At 45.3% G+C, this 21,649-nt stretch overlaps 1 protein-coding gene and 2 pseudogenes across 1 annotated transcript; all 3 read right to left on the bottom strand.

Moving 5' to 3' along the window:
- Positions 1–10,942: 10,942 nt before the first annotated feature.
- LOC123083748 (18.1 kDa class I heat shock protein-like) lies at positions 10,943–11,371 on the bottom strand (annotated as a pseudogene).
- Positions 11,372–12,652: 1,281 nt separating this feature from the next.
- LOC100037647 (17.4 kDa class I heat shock protein) lies at positions 12,653–13,841 on the bottom strand. Its single transcript, XM_044507018.1, has one exon. It carries the CDS (start codon positions 13,363–13,365, stop codon positions 12,889–12,891), a length of 477 nt encoding a protein of 158 aa, XP_044362953.1. The 5' UTR covers positions 13,366–13,841; the 3' UTR covers positions 12,653–12,888.
- A 5,117-nt stretch (positions 13,842–18,958) lies between these two features.
- LOC123081820 (uncharacterized) lies at positions 18,959–20,711 on the bottom strand (annotated as a pseudogene).
- Between the last annotated feature and the right edge of the window lie 938 nt (positions 20,712–21,649).

Below are 21,649 nucleotides of genomic sequence, written 5' to 3'. Positions count from 1 at the left end.
TACCACTCCTGCGAGCGGTACTACCGCTTAGCCAGGTCAACACAACCCAACGAGAACAAAAATAAAAGAATGGTAGTTCTGCCACAGCAGTACTACCGCTTGGGGGAGCGGTACTTGATGTCTACTACGCAACCTTCTTCTTGTAGACTCGTGTTGGGCCTCCAAGCATAGAGTTTTGTAGGACAGTAGCGTTTTTCCCACAAGTGGATGACCTAAGGTTTATCAATCCACGGGAGGCGTAGGATGAAGATGGTCTCTCTCAAACAACCCTGCAACCAAATGTCAAAGAGTCTCTTGTGTCCCCAACACACCCTATACAATGGTAAATTGTATAGGCCACTAGTTCGGCGAAGAGACGATGATACAAGTGTAATATGGACGGTAGATATAGATTTTTGTAATATGAAAATATAAAAACAACAAGGTAGCAAGTAACAAACACTACTACAGGACGCTGCTAACGCGACACTTCGATCAGAGACCCTTCGAGAAACTGTGTGCAATGCCATAATCGCAAACGGTGTTGTTTAAAAACCGTCAGAAATGTGTAAAACATTTGCGATGATGGATGCATAAAACACAATTCAGGTTTTAGTTGCGTGTGTGATGAAGGGCATACAGTTCAGTTCAATGAGTTGTTTGCGATGAGGAGGAACAAAAGAAACGGGCAGCCAGATGGAGGCGTGTGCAATACGCATCATATGGTTCACTCGGATGAACTGTTTGTGATTAGGCAACACAAAAGAAACGGTCAGCCATATCAAAGGTGTGTGAACTGTTTGCGTTGAGCCATGGGAATAGAAATGGTTCAACTTAACAAGATGTGTGTGATACGCGGCAAACAGGTCTGTAATCACAAATATGTCTGAAGACCAATAAGAACACAGACGGTTGCTGCTAATAAGATGTGTGTGTTGTGCGATGGGATTGCATACAGAACAACAACATATATATATAGACACACACACACACACTTATAAGGACATGCTTGCATAACCAAATTAAACATCTACTTACATAGGTGGCTACTACAACCATGGCATTTGCACACACCAAAGTAAACTGTTACATGTATAATTACATAGGTGGCTACTACACACATGACATTTCCACACACACCAATAAAGTAAACTATATATTACATGCATGATTAACTAGCATAAACGATCATCTGATCATCATCTACTTCTTGTGACGCTTGCTCTTCTTGTGGCTCGACCCGGGCACGTCAATTTGGGTAACGAGGCACTTCCTCATGTCAACGATCCGCCTATGCATCTCGTAGCATGTGTACACGCTCTTGGCCGCAAACCTGAGGTGAGGGTCATCCAGTTGCCGCATCCAGGCCTTGTGCCAGGATACGGGACTTGTTCTCTGGGTATCCTGCTTCATCTTTTCGTAGTAGGGGTCGATGATGGCCGAGGTGAGTTCGACCAGGGAGTCCTGCTTTGTGCTGACCCAGACCCTGTAGTGGTCACGGATTTTGACAAGGTTCTTGCAGGCCAAGCCCGTAACACTGAGCGCTTTTACATCGTCTTTGGTATCCACCGTGGCAAACTTGTAGTCGGTGCTGTTGACAAATCTGTTGAAACGGTCGCAAGGCTCTGTGGCCATCCAGTAGTGGTAGACGAGGACATGATGGCGCACGCACAACTGGGTGACGGCAACCTTCCGATCTATGCCGGGACCACCGACGGTGTACTGGAGGTCGATGCCGACCACCTTGTACTTGTCTCCAGCAAGCAACTGCTCAACGCTGTTCATGTAGTCGTCCACCACGGCAGGGTCGATGGTGTACACCACCGAGAGATCCATCTCCCTCGCGTGGGTCTCCACTCTTGCTCGCCGAACTCCATTGGAGCGCCGCCGGACATCCCCTCTCTATGTGTCGTCGTGGGTGTGCTTGTTGTGTTGTGGGGGGCGATCGAAAGGTTGAAGAGACTAAGGTTATAATGGCCGAGGGAATTAAAGGGGAAGCCGGACGACCAGGAATATTGGCAGGCCCTGATGGCAGTTCTAATTTGCAGCGCGTAACTCCATCGTGATGCATGTAACTGCATCGTGTGGCAACGCGCATGGCGCAACCGCATGCATATGAGCCCCCCGACGTGATCGTGCGCACGCCCAACCACTAGCAGAGCGTGCGCAGAGGGAAGCAAGCAGAGTGCTCCGCGGTCGCCTCAAGGAAAAGCTGTCCACAAGACGAGCACGCCGACGGACGCGAGCAGAGCACGCCAACAGACGCGACCAAGCGTGCCACGGCGCCTAACGGCGAGCAAAGCACGCTGCAGCGCCTAACGGCGAGCAGAGCTTGCCGAGGACGTGAGCAGAGGACGGCACAGTGATACGTGGAAAATAAGATGAACTGTGCAAGCGATATCGGAGACATCAAGCACAAATCAGATTAGAGTTGCGTGTGTGATGCATGGCAGACAGTTGATCCATCAGAGCTGTTTGTGATGGAATAAGCCGTGTGTGTTGCGGGCAAACGCTTGCTGGTGTATAACCTTAAATTTAACCAAAAAAGTGTTAATACATGTTACAAAAATTGTATAGCTAGAAACTATGTTCAAATACGACTCCAACGATATAATCTATGGCGACATGCATTCATATTTTATTAGTTAATAAATCCTATTTATAAACCAGGACGGGGGTATAGTAGCTAATTAAATCGCAAACATTTTTTTATTAACTGTATGTGTACGTCTCCTCTCATCCACCTCACGCATGTCTTGTCACCCCGCTGCCGCACACGGCTTACAGCGCAAGCTTGCGTAGCGCGCGGGGGCGTTCTTTTGGCCAAACGGTGGCGCCAATGAATCGTCGGTGAGCCCCTTCCACGCAACCTCGCAGGTTCCCGCGCAAGGTTCGTGCCCGACTCAGTGAAATCCCCCAAAATCCCAATGCTTACCGGCCTGCTATAAAAAACCCTCACGGCCGGCGAGTCATGCGTCGCATTTTCCCCTCCCTCCGTGTAGCTTATCTTGTCTACTTCTTCCACAATCACCAATAGCACCGGTCCGTCATCGTCGCTCAGCCACTCCGCCGTCATCAGAGGACAGCTCCAGCTGGGAGGCTACACCACGATGGCGGCGCAATCCCCGGCGTAGTGTAGTGTGTGTGCCGTCCCTGTTGGGTGTGCGCGGAACACCCACCACACGCTCCGCCGCCGCTGCCCGTCGGTAGCTATTGCCGGCCGCCGTTGCCGCCACACCACCGGTGAAAGCCAGGGCCATCTCCTGCTCTGCCGCCACGGCCCGAAGGCGGGAGGTGGTCGTCGTGGCCGCCACCCCATTGTCCGCCACCGTGGCCATCACCCGCTCCGCCACCGCGGCCCGAAGGCGGGAGGGGGTGGTCGTGGCCGGCACCCCATCATCGGCCGCCATGGCCGCTAGCCCACCATCGACCGCCGGGATCAGCACCCGCTCCGCCACCGCCTCCCGAAGGAGGGGGCGGAGGTGGAGGCCCACATGTGCGTCAGTGACCTTGCGCGCTACATCGAGTTCCTGCAGGAAGAGGAGGAGTGCCTCGTCGAGCATGCAAAGAGCCTTACCGCAGCCGTGGCCGCAGCGCACGCCGACGCAGAGGCGAGGAATCAGGACATCTATGAGCAGTCCGGCCGCTTCGAGAGGGATCGTCTGGAGTGGTAGTGGGCGTTCGAGCTGTCGAGCGTCGCTGAACGTGCAGCAGCGGCAGGCACCACATTGCATTTGTCCAGCTCGTCGGTAGGCTCCTCCTCCTCCTCTGCCTCTTACTGACTGTGCTCGGCAGAGGAGAGGCTGCCGGAAGTAGCACAAAGTCCCTCCGTGGTAGTAGTAGTATTTAGGGGCTATTTTGTTCAGTTCATCTAACTATAGATGTGTGGTCGAACTGTACAACGTACTTAAAATTAGCTAGTATATGTAGTTGAACTAGCTATTTCTGTACGTGGTTGGCAACAATTGGGGAGAAGTTTGGTCAGTTCAGCTGTCGAGTTGAACTATTTGTATAAATTAAGAATGACTGCTTAATGTATGAATGAAATCTATGCTTAATTACTGAATTTTAGTTGCAAAAATTACATAGTGCTAATGATTTCTAGCTGCATATTTTGACAAATCACAGTGTTACAAAGATTGACAAATGGCAACGTTACTAGATCAACAAATGTAAATCTTTCCAGTTTGACAAATGACAACATACCCAGTATGACAGATGCAATTCTTACCAAATTGTTTGTACGTGGTTGCACATGGGTCATCCAGAACAACCGTTTGCGTTGAAGGGATGCACAAATCTTGCGCTGCTCTCACTTTGCATACGGGTGTTCTATCTAAATCATTTGCGATCAAGAGCTACAGAAATCATGCTCGGCACATTTTCTCTTGGCTTCCTGGGGAAGCTGTCGGTTTGCATATGGGTGTTCTAGTTAAAACATTTGCAATGAATGTTTTATATTTAAAAAGTGAATTAAACTGTGGCTTGGGCGCCATTAATGGAGAGGACGCGAGCAAGGCGGGCGGCCATGGAAATCAAAGGGCTCGCTTCCCAGTGAGCCTACGCAGCATACAGCTCGCACGCTTCCCGGTGAGCCTGCGCACTCGAGGACAGCTTACACGCCTCTCGGTCAGCCTGTGCATCGGAGGGCGCTTGCACGCCTCCCGTTCAGTCAAGGTCAAGCAGCTGTCCGCACGACATCTCCTACAACCATTAAAACCAAGATACGTGGCATCACATGAATGGTTAACAGAATTTTGAATTTAGTAGAATTTAAAAACCAGGCATCTCAATATTTTGTCGGCAATCAACGGTGCCCAGGTGTTTGAAATTCATGCCCATTTCTTGCATGGGACCTAAGCATGCACCCAAGGACACATATTTGATTTTTAAACCAAGTTATATGCATTGGAGCATGTGCATGTAGTTCAAATTTGAATTATGCACATAAAATGCATTGAAAACTCAGTTAATGCATAAAAATGTCCAAGCAAACCCCGAAAAATCATGAAAATTCAGACAACACTCCTATTATTCTATGTTGACACGAGAAAAAAATTGAAAGCAATAAGAGGCAATGGATATCATTTTGTTCCCAAAGGTGGGACGTTGCCTACCGAAAAACATCATGCTTGTTGTGAGAAGCATATACCCAAACTTGTCCCAAATGGGACAAAATTTGTACCATGACATGTTGACGCCGCTCCATGATAGCATGCCAAGTTTCATGAATTTCAGACGAGTTTTGATTTACTAGAATTTAAAAACCAGGCATCTCAATGTTTTGCGGGCAATAAACGGTTCCCCGGTGTTTAAAATTCATTCTCATTTCTTGCATGGGACCTAAGCATGCACCCAAGGACACATATTTGATTTTTCAACCAATTTATATGCACTGGAGCATGTGCATGTAGTTCAAATTTGAATTATGCACATAAAATGCATCAAAAACTCAGTTAATGCATAAAAATGTCCAAATGAACCCCGAAAAATCACAAAAAGTCGCACAACACTCTTGTTGTTCTATGTTGACATGAAAAAAAATTGAAAGCAATACGAGGCAATGGATATCGTTTCGTCCCCAAAGGTGGGACGTTCCCTACCGAAAACCATCATGCTTGTTGTCAGAAGCTCCGATTTGTGAGAAGCATATACCCAAACCTGCCCCAAATGGGATAACATTTGTACCACGGTATGTTGATGCCGCTCCATGATAGCATGCCAAGTTTCATGAATTTTAGACAAGTTTTGGATTTACTAGAATTTAAAAACCAGGCATATCAATGTTTTGCCGGCAATCAACGGTGCTCCGGTGTTTGAAATTCATTCCAATTTCTTGCATGGGACCTAAGCATGCACCCAAGGACATAGATTTGATTTTTCAACCAATTTATATGCACTGGAGCATGTGCATGTAGTTCAAATTTGAATTATGCACATAAAATGCATTGAAAACTCAGATAATGCATAAAAATGTCCAAACGAACCCCGAAAAATCACAAAAATTCACACAACACTCCTGTTGTTCTATGTTGACACGAGAAATTTTTTGAAAGCAATAAGAGGCAACGGATATCGTTTCGTCCCCAAAGGTGGCACGTTCCCTATCGAAACCATCACGCTTGTTGTGAGAAGCTCTGGTTTGTGAGAAGCTTATACCCAAACCTACCCCAAATAGGACAAAATTTGTACCACGGCATGTTGATGCCGCTACATGATAGCATGCCAAGTTTCATGAATTTCAGACGAGTTTTGGATTTACTAGAATTTAAAAACCAAGCATCTTAATGTTTGCGGCCGAGTGACGGTGGCAGGGTGTTCAAAATTCATTCTCATTTCTTGCTGGGACCTAAGCATGCAACCAAGGAGACATATTTAATTTTTCAATAAGTTTATATGCACTGGAGCATGTGCATGTAGTTCAAATTTGAATTATGCACATAAAATGCCTGGAAAACCCAGTTAATGTATAAAAATGTACAAACGAACCCTGAATCATTCTAATTTTCTGACGATACACCTATAGTTGCATGTTCACTCCAGATATAAGTTTTAACAATTCAAACACCATCCTTTGTAGTTGTGACCCCATTACGTAATTCAGATGATCAAGATGATAAATCAAGTAGATAACACACAGTTTATTATCACCAACCGTGTGAGATACAGCACAAAATATTTTGGAGCACCGTCGGTGTATAGTACGCCCATGGCTTACGAGAGAAGGTGCGTCGGCTACAGTCCACAGCGCGCCAGTTCTAAATAAGGGACCATGTCCGATGACACTTTGCGTGCCAGTTTTTTGGCTGAAGCGATTCCAAATTTTTGGCTTCCGCGGAAATATCTACCTCCCCCCTACCAAAAGCCACATTTCCCCTCTTTTCGCCTTCCTTTCCAAGTTGAAAACTTCACTCCTTGCTTGTAGCGTCGCCGCCTCCTCGCCGGCGACCCTCCTTCACGCTCCTCGGCCTCGCCTATCCAGGCAAGTAATCCACACCTGACCCCGATCCTCCTCCTCCTTCCACATCCCACATGCCCCTAACGCCGGCGCGAGCGCGACACCTTCCACCCAAATCACCGATCCCTCCACCAAATAAGCGCCGGCCTAAGCCATGGTGCACGCAGTATAGCCAGGACCTCAAGGAGCATTTGGCAGCGGAGAAGCAAATCACGACCGCACGAGCGGATGAGGTCGCGATGGCTGCCATTTGTGCCGACCCCCAGATCTTGAAGGAGCACCTTGCCATTTGCTAGCTACGCCAGTTATGCATGCTCGGATTACCCGTTGCGTGTGCTGCTCCTGCCTTTCCTTCACAAATTCTAGTGAATTGTGCTATCTAATTTTACCATGCAATCTGTTGCTCCAGTGTATATGTTCTATACGTCGTGCAGTGTGGTGCTCACTTATTAACTGTTTTGTTAATTAGTTGTCGTCTTCAGTTAACTGTTTGGTTCAATTCTACAAATGTGATGTTCAATTCTTCAGGCTACAATTTTGTATTGTCTTCCATGTGAGAAATAAATCAAATTTATCTTTACAAAATTGTAGGTGCATTCTGTTATTGTATACCATGCGAGGAATAAATTAAATTTGGCTATAGTAAATACGTGAGAAACAAATACAATTGCTACAATTGGCTGTAGTTAACTGTTTGGTTAATTATCTAATCTTCTATTAGGAGTATGTTATATTGTGCAATGTGGTGCTTAGTTAATGTTTGGTTCATTTGTTGTGGTGTTTAGTTAACTTCTTGGTTCAATTCTGCAATGCGATGTCTAATTGTCGTGGGTAAAATTTTGTATTATTGTGCATGTGAGGAATATATCAAATTTGGCTGCATTTAATACATGAGAAACATATACAAGTGATATATTTCCTAATTCTTAATCATGCTTGGTTTGGATAAATGAGTTTTCCCTGTGGCTTAAATTAATCTGATGAATCTGCAATGTGATTATTTTTCGTCAACATATTTTACTGATAGCATGTGAACCCTTACTTAACCTGATGACTAACTACCTTATATGTGTTGCAGGGAAACAATGGCAAGCACTGAGGTTTACAATCAAGGTTAGCACGTGCATGGTCCGTTGTCTAATAGCACATTATTGTGCAATTGCAGGAACCATTCTAATATTTAGGTTTTTAACAATTTGGCCTTGCACATGTAGGTCCTGCTGTCAGAGGTTTTGACCCACTGTTCGACCCTTTTTGCATATGGGAAAATGAGTTTTCCATGAATATCAGTCTAGTCAAGAAACTCAAAAAGATTGTTAGAATAAAGAAATTAGCGATAAAAAACAACAAGATCTTTGTCTGCACAATGAAGAAGACATCAGTTCACTACAGGATGATATTAACTATTATACCTTGTTTTTTTTATTCATTTGCCCCATTTCCAATATAGTGAAGATATTTATGCACATCCTTGTTTTCAGGCCTTTCCAAAGCAGTTCACTGATGATTACCTCTCAAACCACATGTATGATCAGGAGGCGAGGAATGTATTCATACAACACCCACGGTTCAATATTGAAGTATTCCTGAAGAGGACGAAGGATGGATGGTCAATCATCCACAGGCACTGGCTTAAAATTACAAAGACCTTCAACATCAATGAAGGCTCAATATTCGCCTTCTGCTTCAGCAGTTTTTCAGATGAGATACATCTGTCTATGTACCGTCTATAATGCTAATTTCGAAAGGTTATAGATGTTGCATGTGAAACTTGGTCCTGGTGTAGTTATGTAATGGCGTAGCTGAGTGCTGAAGCTATATAATGTTGTACTCTGATGTATTTTAATTATGAAAATGAAATATATTGTGTGCTTAATATGAACTGTCAATTAGATTAATAAATTCAGTATGAATAATCAGATAATTAGCCTGCTAATTGGGTTTTTCTATTGCAAACGGTTGTTAAAAAAATACCGTGGGCGATGACCTCAGGCAACGCACACAGTTTATAAGAATAAACCGTGTTGAATCAATGAACAATCACACATGACTTTTTCTTGAAAACTATTTGCGTTAGGCCACCTTGCGCAAACGTTTACCACATGAAAACTATGTGTGATGGACAACCTTTGCCACACAATTTCTTCCACGGACTGTGTGTGATATATTCAATAACGCAAGCGATTTAATCGGAAAAATTGTGTGTGATGTACCAGTGAACGGAAATGTTTTCCTTCGAGCGACTGTGTCGGATGTACATATGAACGGAAACGTTTAGCAGGGACGGACTGTGTGGGATGTACTTGTGACCGGAAACAATTTCGCCGTATAATTATATTTTTAGCTCTACTGTACATATTTCCGTATTTGAGCGCTCGCCAGTCGCACACGACCTCATTTTGCCGAACGTGTGTGCCAGGAGGGCATATCTTCGACGGTTTCTGGGTCGTGTGGGAAGGACCCCCCCTATCGCCCACACTCACTTGGCGACGGTTCTAGATGTCGTCGCGGAAAGAGGTTTTAAACCGTTTGTTTAGGAGCTCGCTATACTAGTGAAAAGTGAGCACAAACGGTATTGCAATGCTCGGAAACAAGGCCTAGGGTTCATGCTTTCACTAATGCAAAGTTCTCTCAACAATGATAACATAATTGGATCATATGACAATCCCTCAACGTGTGACAAAATTCACTCCAAAGTTCCTATCACGGAGAATATAAGATGAAATTGCTTGTAAGGTACGAAACCACCTCAAAGTTATTCTTTTCGATCAATCCATTGAGTTTCCTATAAGTGCCACAAACAACCCTAGAGTTCGTAGTAAATAACACCATATGATACACATCAATCAACCCTAATGTCACCTAGATACTTCAATGTCACCTCGGGAATCCCACGCAAGACATACATCAAACAACTTCAAATTCATAATATTCATTCCAACACAAAGAACCTCAAATAATGCCCCAAGATTCCTAACGGAGAAACAAGGACGAAAACGTGCATCAACCCCTATGCATAGATTACCCCATTGTCACATCGGGAATCCGCGAGTTGAGTGCCAAAACATACATCAAGTGAATCAATAGAACACCCCATTTGTCACCACGGGTATCCCACGCAAGACATACATCAAGTGCTCTCAAATCCATAATAGTATTCAATCCGATAATAGTGAAACCTCAAAGGTAAAACTCAATTCATCACAAGAAGATAGAGGGGGAAACACCATATGATCCAACTATAGTAACAAAGCTCGCAGTACATCAAGATCGTGCCAAATCAAGAACACGCGAGAGAGGGATCAAACACATAGCTAGCTACTGGTACATATCCTCAGCCCCGAGGGTGAACTACTCCCTCCTCATCATGGAGAGCACTGGGATGATGAAGATGGCCTCCGATGATGGTTTCCCCCTCCGACAGGGTGCCGAAATGGGCTCCCGATTGGTTTTTCGTGGCTACAGAGGCTTGCGGCGGCGAAACTCCCGATCTAGGTTTCTTTCTGGGGGTTTCTAGATTTATAGGAATTTTTGCTTCATTTTCAAGTCAGGGTGGTCCACGAGGAAGCTACCAGGCAGGGGTCGCCCTAGGGGGTGTGGGCACGCCCTCCACCCTTGTCTTTGACTCGGGACTCTTCTGGCCCAACTCTTGTGTTTCGGGGGCTTCACCGTAAATTTTCAGTTTGTTTGGACATCGTTTGATATTCCTTTTCTGCAAGACTCAAAAATAAAAAGAAAAAAAACTAAAACTGGCACTGGGCTCTAGGTTAATTGGTTAGTCCCAAAAATAATATAAAATAACATATAAATGCATATAAAACATCCAAGATAAATAATATAATAACATGAAACAATAAAAAATTATATATACGTTGAAGACGTATCAGTACTACCGCTCAAACAAATCGGGCAACAGAAGCATAAAAATAAGCAAAAGTGGAAGCGATACTGGTCAGTGGAAGTACCGCCTAAGCGGTACTACTGCTCCCATGAGCGGTACTACCGCTAGGAAGTAGCAAAATAGCCCAAGTAAAACAGATGGATGTAAGGAAGTCCAAAACTGCCAACACTTAATACCCTAGGCCTGAACCTATGGAGGAACTTGCCGCTGCTGCGCTCCACCCTGTGCCAGGTGTCAGTCTTCTCCTTCTGCTCCTTGTTCCGCTCGCCGCTGATCTGGATGATGTTGTCGTCCTCCACCTCCACCTTCACCCCCTCCTTCTTCAGCCCCGGCACATCCGCCTTGAACACGTGCGCCTCGGGCGCTTCCTTTCAGTCGATGCACGCGCCCGTGAAGGCCGCCGTGTCAGAGGAGGTGCGCGGGACGAGGCTGCCGCTGCTGTTGCTGTCGGAGTCGAAAGGGAAGCCGTCGAAGGGGTCGAAGAAGTCAAGGGAGAAGGGTTCAAACATGTTGCTGCGGCGGATCGGCGACATTGTCGGTCATATCGGTGAGGATTTGAGATGCTGGTGGAAGGAATCGACGATCGACGATTTGGCTGGTGTTGGAAGCGGAAGGGTGATCGATTGATTTCTGGGAGCTCTTTGATCAGTGCTTTTTTAAGATATATCCTTGGGTTTCTGTCGAGCGGCACGGGAAAGAATTTATAAAGAGTTAGGGATGACACAGCGGAGAAGGAGAAAGCACGCTTCTGGAGATTTCTCTCGTCTTCCCGTGAAGACCTGAGGTCACTGGACTGTGTTCGTCGGTTGGGACATAATTGGGTTGGTCGCGTATCATAGAGAAGACACCAACACCTTCTGAACTATGCATTAGATTTGCGTTGATTGTTTTTCTTTTTTAGGAAAAATGCACGGATCCTTATTTTAAAAAATGTAGCTAGCTCTCATCTAAATAAGATTAACTATGTCTCGTCTAGCTCATACACCGTTGGGTTTTACACGAAGATTCATAGTTTTTTTTGGTTAATCAAGTAGTGTATGAGTTTTTTCTTTTTTTTTACAGTGAAGTTGTGTAGGAGTTAGATGAGACTTTATTGTGGGACGGAGGGAGTGAATGAGAATTAGTAAATATGCTAAAGATGTATTTAGTACACGTATTGAAATCTTGTATAACATACACATTTTGGCAACTAGGGGTGGCTTGGATCGGCGGATCCGGAGGGGCTGGTGTAGCGGCTCGGTGGAAGAGGGTAGGGGCGTCCCGCGACGCGATTTCGCCCGTAGATTTGGCTGGAATAACCAGTGACAAGGGGCGGAATCAATGACGAATCGAAAGAGGTGAGGAAAAGGCGCGGACTGAAATGTTCCTTCCGTCAACCGCTTTTGAAAACCTGCCTATTTGCAGGTTGAGATGTGATTTTGCACATTACAGGGTCTAATCGGACATCATTTTCCACGCCAGCCCGACTTTATGGCATAGCCAGCCCGACTTTATGGCATAACCCGGGTCGAACATTGCGGGTCAAATCGGGCAATATTTTTTACGCCGACCCGAGGAGCTTAACCCGGGTCGAACATTAAGGATCCTTCGTTGGCTTGGGCAAAACCGTGGCCGACAAGACACGGAGGCGCCCGGCTTAAGCTCCTCGCCCCCTCCTCCACGAATTCCTGGCACTTGAGCGACCGGAAGACAAAAGAGACTAGCGTTTATTCCGACTAAAATGAGCGTGATTGTAATTTTTAGCGCTTAAATTGAGTTGAAATTGCTTGTGTGAGGGTTAGGAACGTTCTATGATCCGCACGGCCACTCAAAAATTAGCAGAGAATATACTAATGGATTTACTCAGTTGCTGATGAAATACAGATGGATGAGCAAACTGGACTCGAAACACAGACGAGATTTATTCGCACACAACGCTAGAGTACTAGACACACAGCGCACGCACGGACAGCCGGACTCTGGTTTTTTTTAATTTCATCACTACCACCGGGGCGAAACTCCACACCTCTGCTCTGCAGTCCACCTCATCGCGCAGCGAGCACGCAGACGCCTAGCCGGAGATCTGGATGGACTTGACGTCGGGCTTCTTGGCCTCCTCCTTGGGCACGGTGACGGTGAGCACGCCGTTCTCCATCGACGCCTTCACCTGCTCCGCCTTGGCGTTCTCCGGGAGCCGGAACCTGCGGAGGAACTTGCCGCTGCTGCGCTCCACCCTGTGCCAGGTGTCGGTCTTCTCCTCCTGCTCCTTGTTCCGCTCGCCGCTGATCTGGAGGATGTTGCCGTCCTCCACCTCCACCTTCACCTCCTCCTTCTTCAGCCCGGGGACGTCCGCCTTGAACACGTGCGCCTCGGGCGTCTCCTTCCAGTCGATGCGCGCGCCCGCGAAGGCCGCCGTGTCGGAGGAGGTGCGCGGGACGAGGCTGCCGCCGCTGTTGCTGCTGCCGGAGCCGAAGGGGAAGCCGTCAAAAGGGTCGAAGAAGTCGAGGGAGAAGGGGTCGAACACGTTGCTGCGGCGGATCAGCGACATTGTTGATGGGGATTCGAGCTGCTGGTGGAAGGAATCGACGATTTGATTAGTGTTGGAAGCGGAAGGGTGAGCGATTGATTTGTGGTAGCTCTTTTGATCGGTGCTTTCTTCAGACTTTCTTGGGTTTCTGTCGATCGGGATGGGAGAATTTATAGAGGGCTGGGGATTGTATGGAGAAAGGAGAAAGCCAATCTTCTAGAGAATTCTCTCGTCTTCCCGTGAAGACTCGAGGCCACTAGATCGTGTTCGTCGTTTGGGCCGGATTTGGTTTGGTCCGGTCTCGTGGAGAAGACACCAGCAGCTTTTCGACTCTGCAGTAGAGAACCGCTCAAAAGAAAAAAGACTCTGCAGTTGATTTGCGCTGATGCTTTTTCTGGAAAAAATGCACCGATATTTACTCCCTTCGTCCGATGAAAAATTGTACATATAGAAATTTTAGAATAAATTATGAAATGAAATAAAAAATACATTGAAAATGTGTCACCATCTTTTTTTTTAATTATCCAACCCTCTACGGGAATGTTATTGGTCTTGATTATCGTAAGATGAGAGAGAAACATTTTTTTTCTACTTTAAAATGCATTGAGAAGATATAAATACACTCTTTTGTGAATAAATTTTAAAGCCAAACATACACTCTTCATCAGACGAAGTGAGTATTTTTTTTTAAACTGTGAGTAGCTCTCACCTAGATGAGAAAATAACTATGTGCCACCTAGCTCCTACAATGTTGGATTTTACACGAAGATTCAGACTTTTTTTGAACGCCAATATATGACTACCGTACATCCAACAAACAAAACAACCGTCTTGGGAGGAGTCAGCTAACGAAATCATTCGCCCCAGTAACAAATCCAAGCGAACATCCACGTGAGCAGAAACCCCCATGCCACAACCTCCCACCCACGCAAAACATTCTCCGCTCCCAACTCCTGGCCCAGACTGTTAGAAAACCCTATTAAACCCCTCCCGTACCATCCCGTCGCTTCCATCGCCTCTGTCTCCACCACACTCCCCTTTCCTCCATCACCCCATCGCCTCCATCGAATTCGACCAGGAAAAACTACCATGGGAAAGCAAGGAGGCGCTGGTTCAAGCATCATCCAAGAGAAATTGAGGCAAGATCTGAACTACCAGCTCTTCTCATCCCCTCCCCACCACCAGCCCCACCCCCACCCCCAAGCCCATGTGCAAAACACTGCCTACCCGATCAAGAAAACTTGTGGTTTACAAATCGTAGTATAAGATAATTGCCATCTTAAAAGACAAGTGGAAGAAACCCATACTACATCGTGGTTCGAAAAAAACATGTGAAAAAATGCCATGCCATAAGAACTAGGGTCAGTTTGGTTGCTGGCCTGGGCCATGTGCCTGGGTGAAAGTTCTGCCTGGCTTGGGCCTGAGGTTTTGATATTTCTAGCCTGGCGAGGCAGCCTCGCTCGATTGCTGTTTGGAACGTGACCTGAGCCTGAGAGGTCATTAGGGGATTAAAAAATTGCAAAAGACTGATAACCTGCCCCAAACCTGCATGCAAACAGCTGGATTAGTACCAGGCTAGTCATGCCGTCTCATCCACGCAACCCAAAAGGGACGCCTGACAGGCTAATTATTTGCCTGGGCAGTCTAGACCAGGCTTGCTCCAATATTTTCAGGCCTTCAACCAAACAAAGACCAGGTAGCATCCAGGGAGGCTCTAGGCCAGGCATTTTCAAGCGCGGAAGCGAACCAAACTAACTACTAAAGCCCCGTGACAGGATGTGTAAAAATCAACAATATTTACAGAAAAAAATTGCCACCTGAAAGCTGACGAAAATCCTAAGTGGGTAGTAGTAAAAGTGCCATGTGATTACTTCTCAAAAATGCCATCATGAATCCACTAAAAACTAACATGCCAAGTAGTCCATGCAAAACCCCACTAAAAATGCCAAGAAAAACAGGGAAAAAAGTACCATGCCATATCCACTAGAACTATCATGACTGGTTGTACAAAAAGCATTCAATTTTTTAAAAAAAAACCTGCCGCAGTGAACTAACTATAAAAATGCATCGTGTCCAATTATAAAAACTGCCACCTTAAAGTTGATGAGAATACCAAATGAAAAGTAATAAATTTGCCATGTGATTGCTGCTAAAAAATGCCATTGTAGATACACCTAACAAGCCAAAGCCATGGTAGACCCACTAAAAATCTGCCACGTGAAAACTGCTGAAAATGCCAAGTGAGTAGTAGTAAAAATGCCATGTGATTACTGCTGAAAAATGTCATCCTAAATCACTGATAACTAACATGCCAAACAGTCCATGCAAAGCCCCGCTAAAAAATAACAATAAAACAGGGAGGAAATGCCATGCAAGACTACACACTACCAATTTATAACAAAAAAAAATCATATAAGTGCTGCTAAAAATGCCATGTGAGTATTGATAAGAAACCTGCTAAACTAGGGTTAGTGCTACTGAAAACCGCCATGTGAGTAGCTCTTAGAATAAATCACATTTAAAAAACTGATATGTGTCTGCTATTAAAACCTGTCATCTGATATCTGATAAAAATCCTCGTAGACATGGGCATTACCAGGCTATCACATGCTGAGGTTTATGTATTTTAAGGGACATGCCGCGGGTCCCAAAGAAGTTTGCTCCGACCATGGCATTTGTAAGAGTATCTCCATTTTTAGGGCTTTTGGGGTAAAAAAACAACTTTCAACAACTGGACAAAATATAAAGTTGGCAAAAAAAATTGGGCATCCCAAAAGAAGCATGGAGGTGTTGTGGCATGCCGACTGTTACCGCAAACACAAAATTCAGCCACACATTGCCCTCATTTCCGAATATAAAAAAGCTCCAACTTAAGGCACGCTCTAGGCTATTAACGGTGCAATACACCAGGGGTGACCTATGCAAAGTCATATTACGCGGTTCCGTGATTACGGTAGATCCGGGGCCATCCACTTGTTCTGAGATTCGTAAAACTGTATGGCCCACCTAAATGTATGGCACTAGTATATTTCTTGTATTTTTTTAGTCAAACCAATGGCAGCATAATGGACCCCGAAGTACACCTTTTGTCGGAGACGATACACATGCAAGTTTTTCCTCTCACTCCACACACAAAACAAATCCATAGACTTTATTTCCTCTTAAAGAATTTAAATCAACCATATCTTTTAAACTATAGACTCGTTTTTTATTTTTTTTATATATTTGGACCCCTGGCGTCAAGAACTTTAAAATTAGACTAATTTTGGTTATATTTCAAACACATTTAATTCTTGACGTTTCACATTTCATATGTGAAATAAATCCATTTCACTAGAAAAATCTAAAACAAACCTATTTCACTAGAAATATGTGAAAATAACATTTTTCACATAAACCTATTTAACTCAAATGACAACTTATGAAATTAATTATTTGAAGGTGTGTAACATTTTTATTTCAAAGGAGTAAAATAAGTTATTTCATAAACGTGCAATTGAAATAGATGTTTTTTTTGTGAAACAAGCCAGGAAAAGTGAAATGTATGTTCTAAAAGTGAAAAATAATATGAAACCGAAATGTTAACTTGTGAAACTGATTATTTCCATATGTTTAACAGTTTATTTCAGAAGAGTGAAACATGTTATTTCAAACATGTGCAATTGAAATATATGTGTTTTTTATGTAACAAGCCCATGGAAAGTGAAATTCATGTTCTGAAAGTGAAAACAATATGAAACTAAAACTTTAATTTGTGGAACTGATTATTTCAAAATGTGCAAAAATTTATTTCAAGAATGTGAAACATGTTATTTTTAAAAATGTGCAATTATAATATATGTGATTATTGTAAAACAAGCTAGTGAAAAGTAAAATGTAGGTTCTGAAAGTGAAAAACAGTATGAACTGAAAGTGAAAAATAATATGAACTGAAATGTCAACTTGTGAAACCGATCGTTTCCAAATGTGAAATGGTTTATTATAAAACAATGATATATGTTCTTTCAAAATTGTGCAATTGAAGTATATTTGATTTATCTGAAGCAAGCCGGTAAAAAGTGAAATGTAAGTTCTGAATGTGAAAAACAATACGAAACTGAAATGTGAACTTGTGAAACTGATTGAAATCATCTTATCCATAAGATTTAAAGTGGGTGAAATATGTGAAATGTGTTTCATGAATTTTAACTTATTTAAAATGTATCCAAAATCGGTCTTGTTTTAAAGGTCTTTGCGACATGAGTTCAAATATATAAAAAGTTTTGAAATCAGAAGTTTGGTTAACTGATATGAATGATTTTAAGTTAGCAAAGGTGAAATAAAGATATGAATTAGTTTGAGAGAGAGGAGAGGGAATGGATAGCACATGCATGCAAGACCCTGTGTCATCTGACCAAAAGGTGACTTCGACGGGACCCGTGTACCCTGTTTGCATTTTGTATAGCTATGTATTCTCGAAACACAATGCTTCGCTTTTAATACTGCATAGTGTTGCACTAATCTTCAGACCGCAACGAGCAGCTCAAGATCTGCCGGTACATCACGGAACCGCTCAATTTTACTTTTCGGGGCGGCCTCTCCGTGGGAAGCCTGGCTGTAGGCTTGCCTCGGGAACCAGAAGGCTTGGTAGAAGCCTGGCGACAGGAAAAGAAAATAGTTGCTCTGGTGAGATGAAGGATGTTGGTTCTATGGAGGGCTTGGCACCTGAGAGATGACGTTGTTCACAACAAAGGTGAGGCTACTATACGAGACTCAGTGATGTTCTTGAGAAATTACTGGGAGTGTTTATCCTCTACAAATCCGATTACAAGTGATGTTAAGGGGAAGCAGAAGCTTCATGTAGTTAATACGCAGTATACTAGCTTGCATCGCCATGTTGATGGGGTTGACTGGACTAAACCGCCCGAGAATCACATAAAGATCAATGTCGACGCTTCTTTCATTGCAACCACGGGTTTGGCTGCGCTACGAGCGGTTGGCAGTGATAGTTTTGGTGAAATTGTCTTCTCTGCGGGTTGTCATTTTCGTGGATGCTCAGATGCTAAGGAAGCTGAAGCCCATGCCCTATCTTTTGGTCTTAACCAGGCTCATAAGCTGGATTTAAACATAGTGCAGATGGAGACCGACCGTAACGCTGTAGTGGCCGCTGTGAATGATATTAATGCTAGCAGGACCAGCTGGTGGGCTTGCTATGAGAATTCTAAGGATATGATCAAGGAGTTTGGAGCTTGTTCTGTTTCCAAAGTCCAGAGGGAGAGCAATGTGGCCGCGCATGAGCTTGCTGCATATACTAGAGTGAATGGAGATTTCTTTCAGCTGATGTGCCACATGCCTTGAAGCAGGTTGTTGCTTCTGATTGTAACCCAATTTTATTGATATAAATGAAGCTCTCCCTTATCTAAAAAAAAGTCCAAAACCCTTAACTTTTTTTTGAACAGCCAAATCCCTTAATTGAATGTTGCTGACTCTATATCATGTTTTTCATTAGTCCAGTAGAAATGAATAAGTGAGCTATGGGTTCATCTTCAGGTCACAATGTGAGTCTCTGGTGTAATCCTTTACTGCTTTAATACTTTTCACTTCTAAGTCGAGTGCTAGCGTATTATAACCATGATTGTGAAATAACATATTTATTTATTTATTGTTTGCATATGATCAGTAAATATTCCTGACGGCGACCATTTTATCAGTAGGAGATCTCCATAGTTTTATTATTTCCACTACTCTCCAATGGTGAGATGCAGCAGCTCTCTGAACTCGAGCCTCCTGGTCTCCGTATGCAGCGTCCTCTTCTTGTTTGGCCAGTAGGTGACCCATATCCTGCCCTTGATCTCCCACTCCATGGTCTTGCCGGCTGCGGCCGCGCACATCCTCCAGCACACGCCCTCCCCGTACTCGTCGCCGGCAAAGATGACTCCTCCGCTTCTGGTGAAGGGCCTGCTGGGGCTGGTGTACCGGTTCCTGAACCAGGACCTCGGCTGGAAGAGCTCCAGCTTGGGCGGGTCGCTGGAGAAGACCTCCCTGCCCCCGCCGCCGCTGCCGTGGAGGAACCAGTTCAGTGACGCCGTGTTACCGTGCACCGAGTGCTCGAACTTCCAGGGCTTCATGGTCCTGGTCACCGTCTCGTGCGCCGACACGCTGATGCCGATCGACGCCGGTGCGGCGGCGAGCGTCGTGTCGATGCCCTTGTCGGTGCCGACCTCCTGGACGGGGTTGTCCGTGGACCTGCTCACGGAGAGCGAGAGGATGTCCGACTGCGCCATGGGCGTGAGCTGCAGCGATATGCGCGACGGGAAGTGCTTCTCGTCGGAGCCGTGGCCTTGCCTCGCCATGAGAGTCTCGGACACCAGCTGTATCACGTCGCACCTGCATGCAAAAGGCAGATCAGTAAATCATTTAGTGCAGTTCTTGATTAATGCATGGTGAATTGAGTTGCGCGGATCGACCGTATGTTGTCGACGTTGACGGCGACGTCGATCCAGTTCTCCTGGAACGCGACTCTGTACGTGAACTGGATGACGCTCTCGAGCTGCTGGTAGTTGAGCGAGAAGAGCAGTCTCTCGTCTTTGACCAGCTGGTGCTGCTGCTGCTGCTGGTGGTGATGGGACGGGTGGTTCTCATGGTCATGGCCACGACTGGGCAGTACAGCTGGACCTTCCATAGCCTGCTCGCCGACAGAGCATAGGAGAACACCGCGAAACGCAGCGGGGACGACGTGCCGGCGCCTGACCGGAGAGCCTCCAAGGCCCAGTTGGTGACGCCCAGATTCAGCGACCGCATCCACTGCTCCTCCAGGTCGGACCCGAGGGCCAGCATAAGCTCCCTCGCTGCGTGGCGCATCTCGTCGCGCGTCAGCCGTGCGGTGATCGCGCCGATGAACTCCCGCCGGGGCGTGGACGGGGCCTCGTAGATGCAGACCAGGAACGCCAGGGCCAGGACGGACAGGCTGAGGATCTTGCCCGAACCTTCGGACACATGCACGGCCGGTAGCCTGAAGATGGCCCTGCTGCTAGAGTAAGGCCCGTACCTGAGCACCCCGCAGACGATCTCGAGCAAGAACTGGGCCGCAACGTCTGTGGTGTTCGCAGGTTTCAGCTTGGAATAATGGGAGCTCCAGAGCGAGACTGGATCGTGGTCACGGGACCCGTCACAGATGGAGAAAGACAAACTGAAGGGATGGGTTTCCTCAGATTGTCTGGTGACTACGAGGTTGAGGGATTGGTTTGTGGATGGAGAACTGCATATCTGGAGAGAGTGGGATTCGTCTGCCCTCCATTGCCCGGGGAGGCTCCTGATCCACTGCCAGATGTCAGGAGCAAAGCCAGAAGCCATGGATGGCAGAGGAGGAAGAGCTGGCTCTATGTCTATGGACTCCATGATCACCTATGTCGAATTATATACACATTTCAAGCCACGAGGTGAAATTGAAACGGGAAAGTACTAAGGAGGTCAAATTATTAGAAACCATTCGATAGGGCAAGTTGAGGGCAACTGAAACTCTACTTTCCTGTGATTGCAAAGCCCCTTTCAGATGATGTGTAGATTCAGTACTGTCCAATTCAGCACATTGTTGAGTAGTGCAAGGGAACGTTTTCCTGCTAATGGTGCCCAGCCTAGAGCCTATATGTACTGCTTTTTTCGTCAATCTACATCAAGTCTAGTGAGATTACATCAAGGAAAATCGAGCAAGTCTGGTGCAGCGCAGAAAGCTGATCCATCAAGACAAGAGAATGAGATAATCTCGACTAGTGTTCGTCCTGTTTTTCCTTGATAAATGGGGGATATTCTCTTTCTTCTAATAGAATTGCAGTGCTCCTGCTCTTTCCAGGTTCATTTTAGTGAGAAAGGTTTGGCAGAGGAAATGATTTCTACTACTTTCTACTGTATATAGCGTTTACAAGAAAAGAAAAACATCTTGAGAATATCCTGCACTAAATAGGGTTTTGCTTTCGCGGTGCAGTTAGGTGCAATGAGGTATCATTCTTTGTGCCTTTTCCCATGTGTGAACAGAACCAGATCCTTTTGTCATGCTTAGCTTATTATCATCATCCCTCCGCGTGAGCTTTTTCTCCAGTTAATGGATGGACGCTTGATGCTTCAGGTAACATCAAGCACGAAGTACTTGCTGCATCACCCGAATCCAGATAAGCTCACCAACTACTGAAAACATCGCCCCGAATAACTTTCATTCTTCTACGCATCTACCTATGCAGTAGATTGCCTTCACCAAGTGTTGTCCGCAAAAGTATCCACCACTAATCACTAGTAGATAACTCTTCTAGATGAAAAGGAAATTTATATAACA

This window comes from Triticum aestivum, chromosome 4A (assembly GCF_018294505.1).
Source record: "Triticum aestivum cultivar Chinese Spring chromosome 4A, IWGSC CS RefSeq v2.1, whole genome shotgun sequence".
Classification (NCBI taxonomy): Eukaryota; Viridiplantae; Streptophyta; class Magnoliopsida; order Poales; family Poaceae; genus Triticum; species Triticum aestivum.
This window is presented reverse-complemented; position numbering and strand designations above follow the sequence as displayed.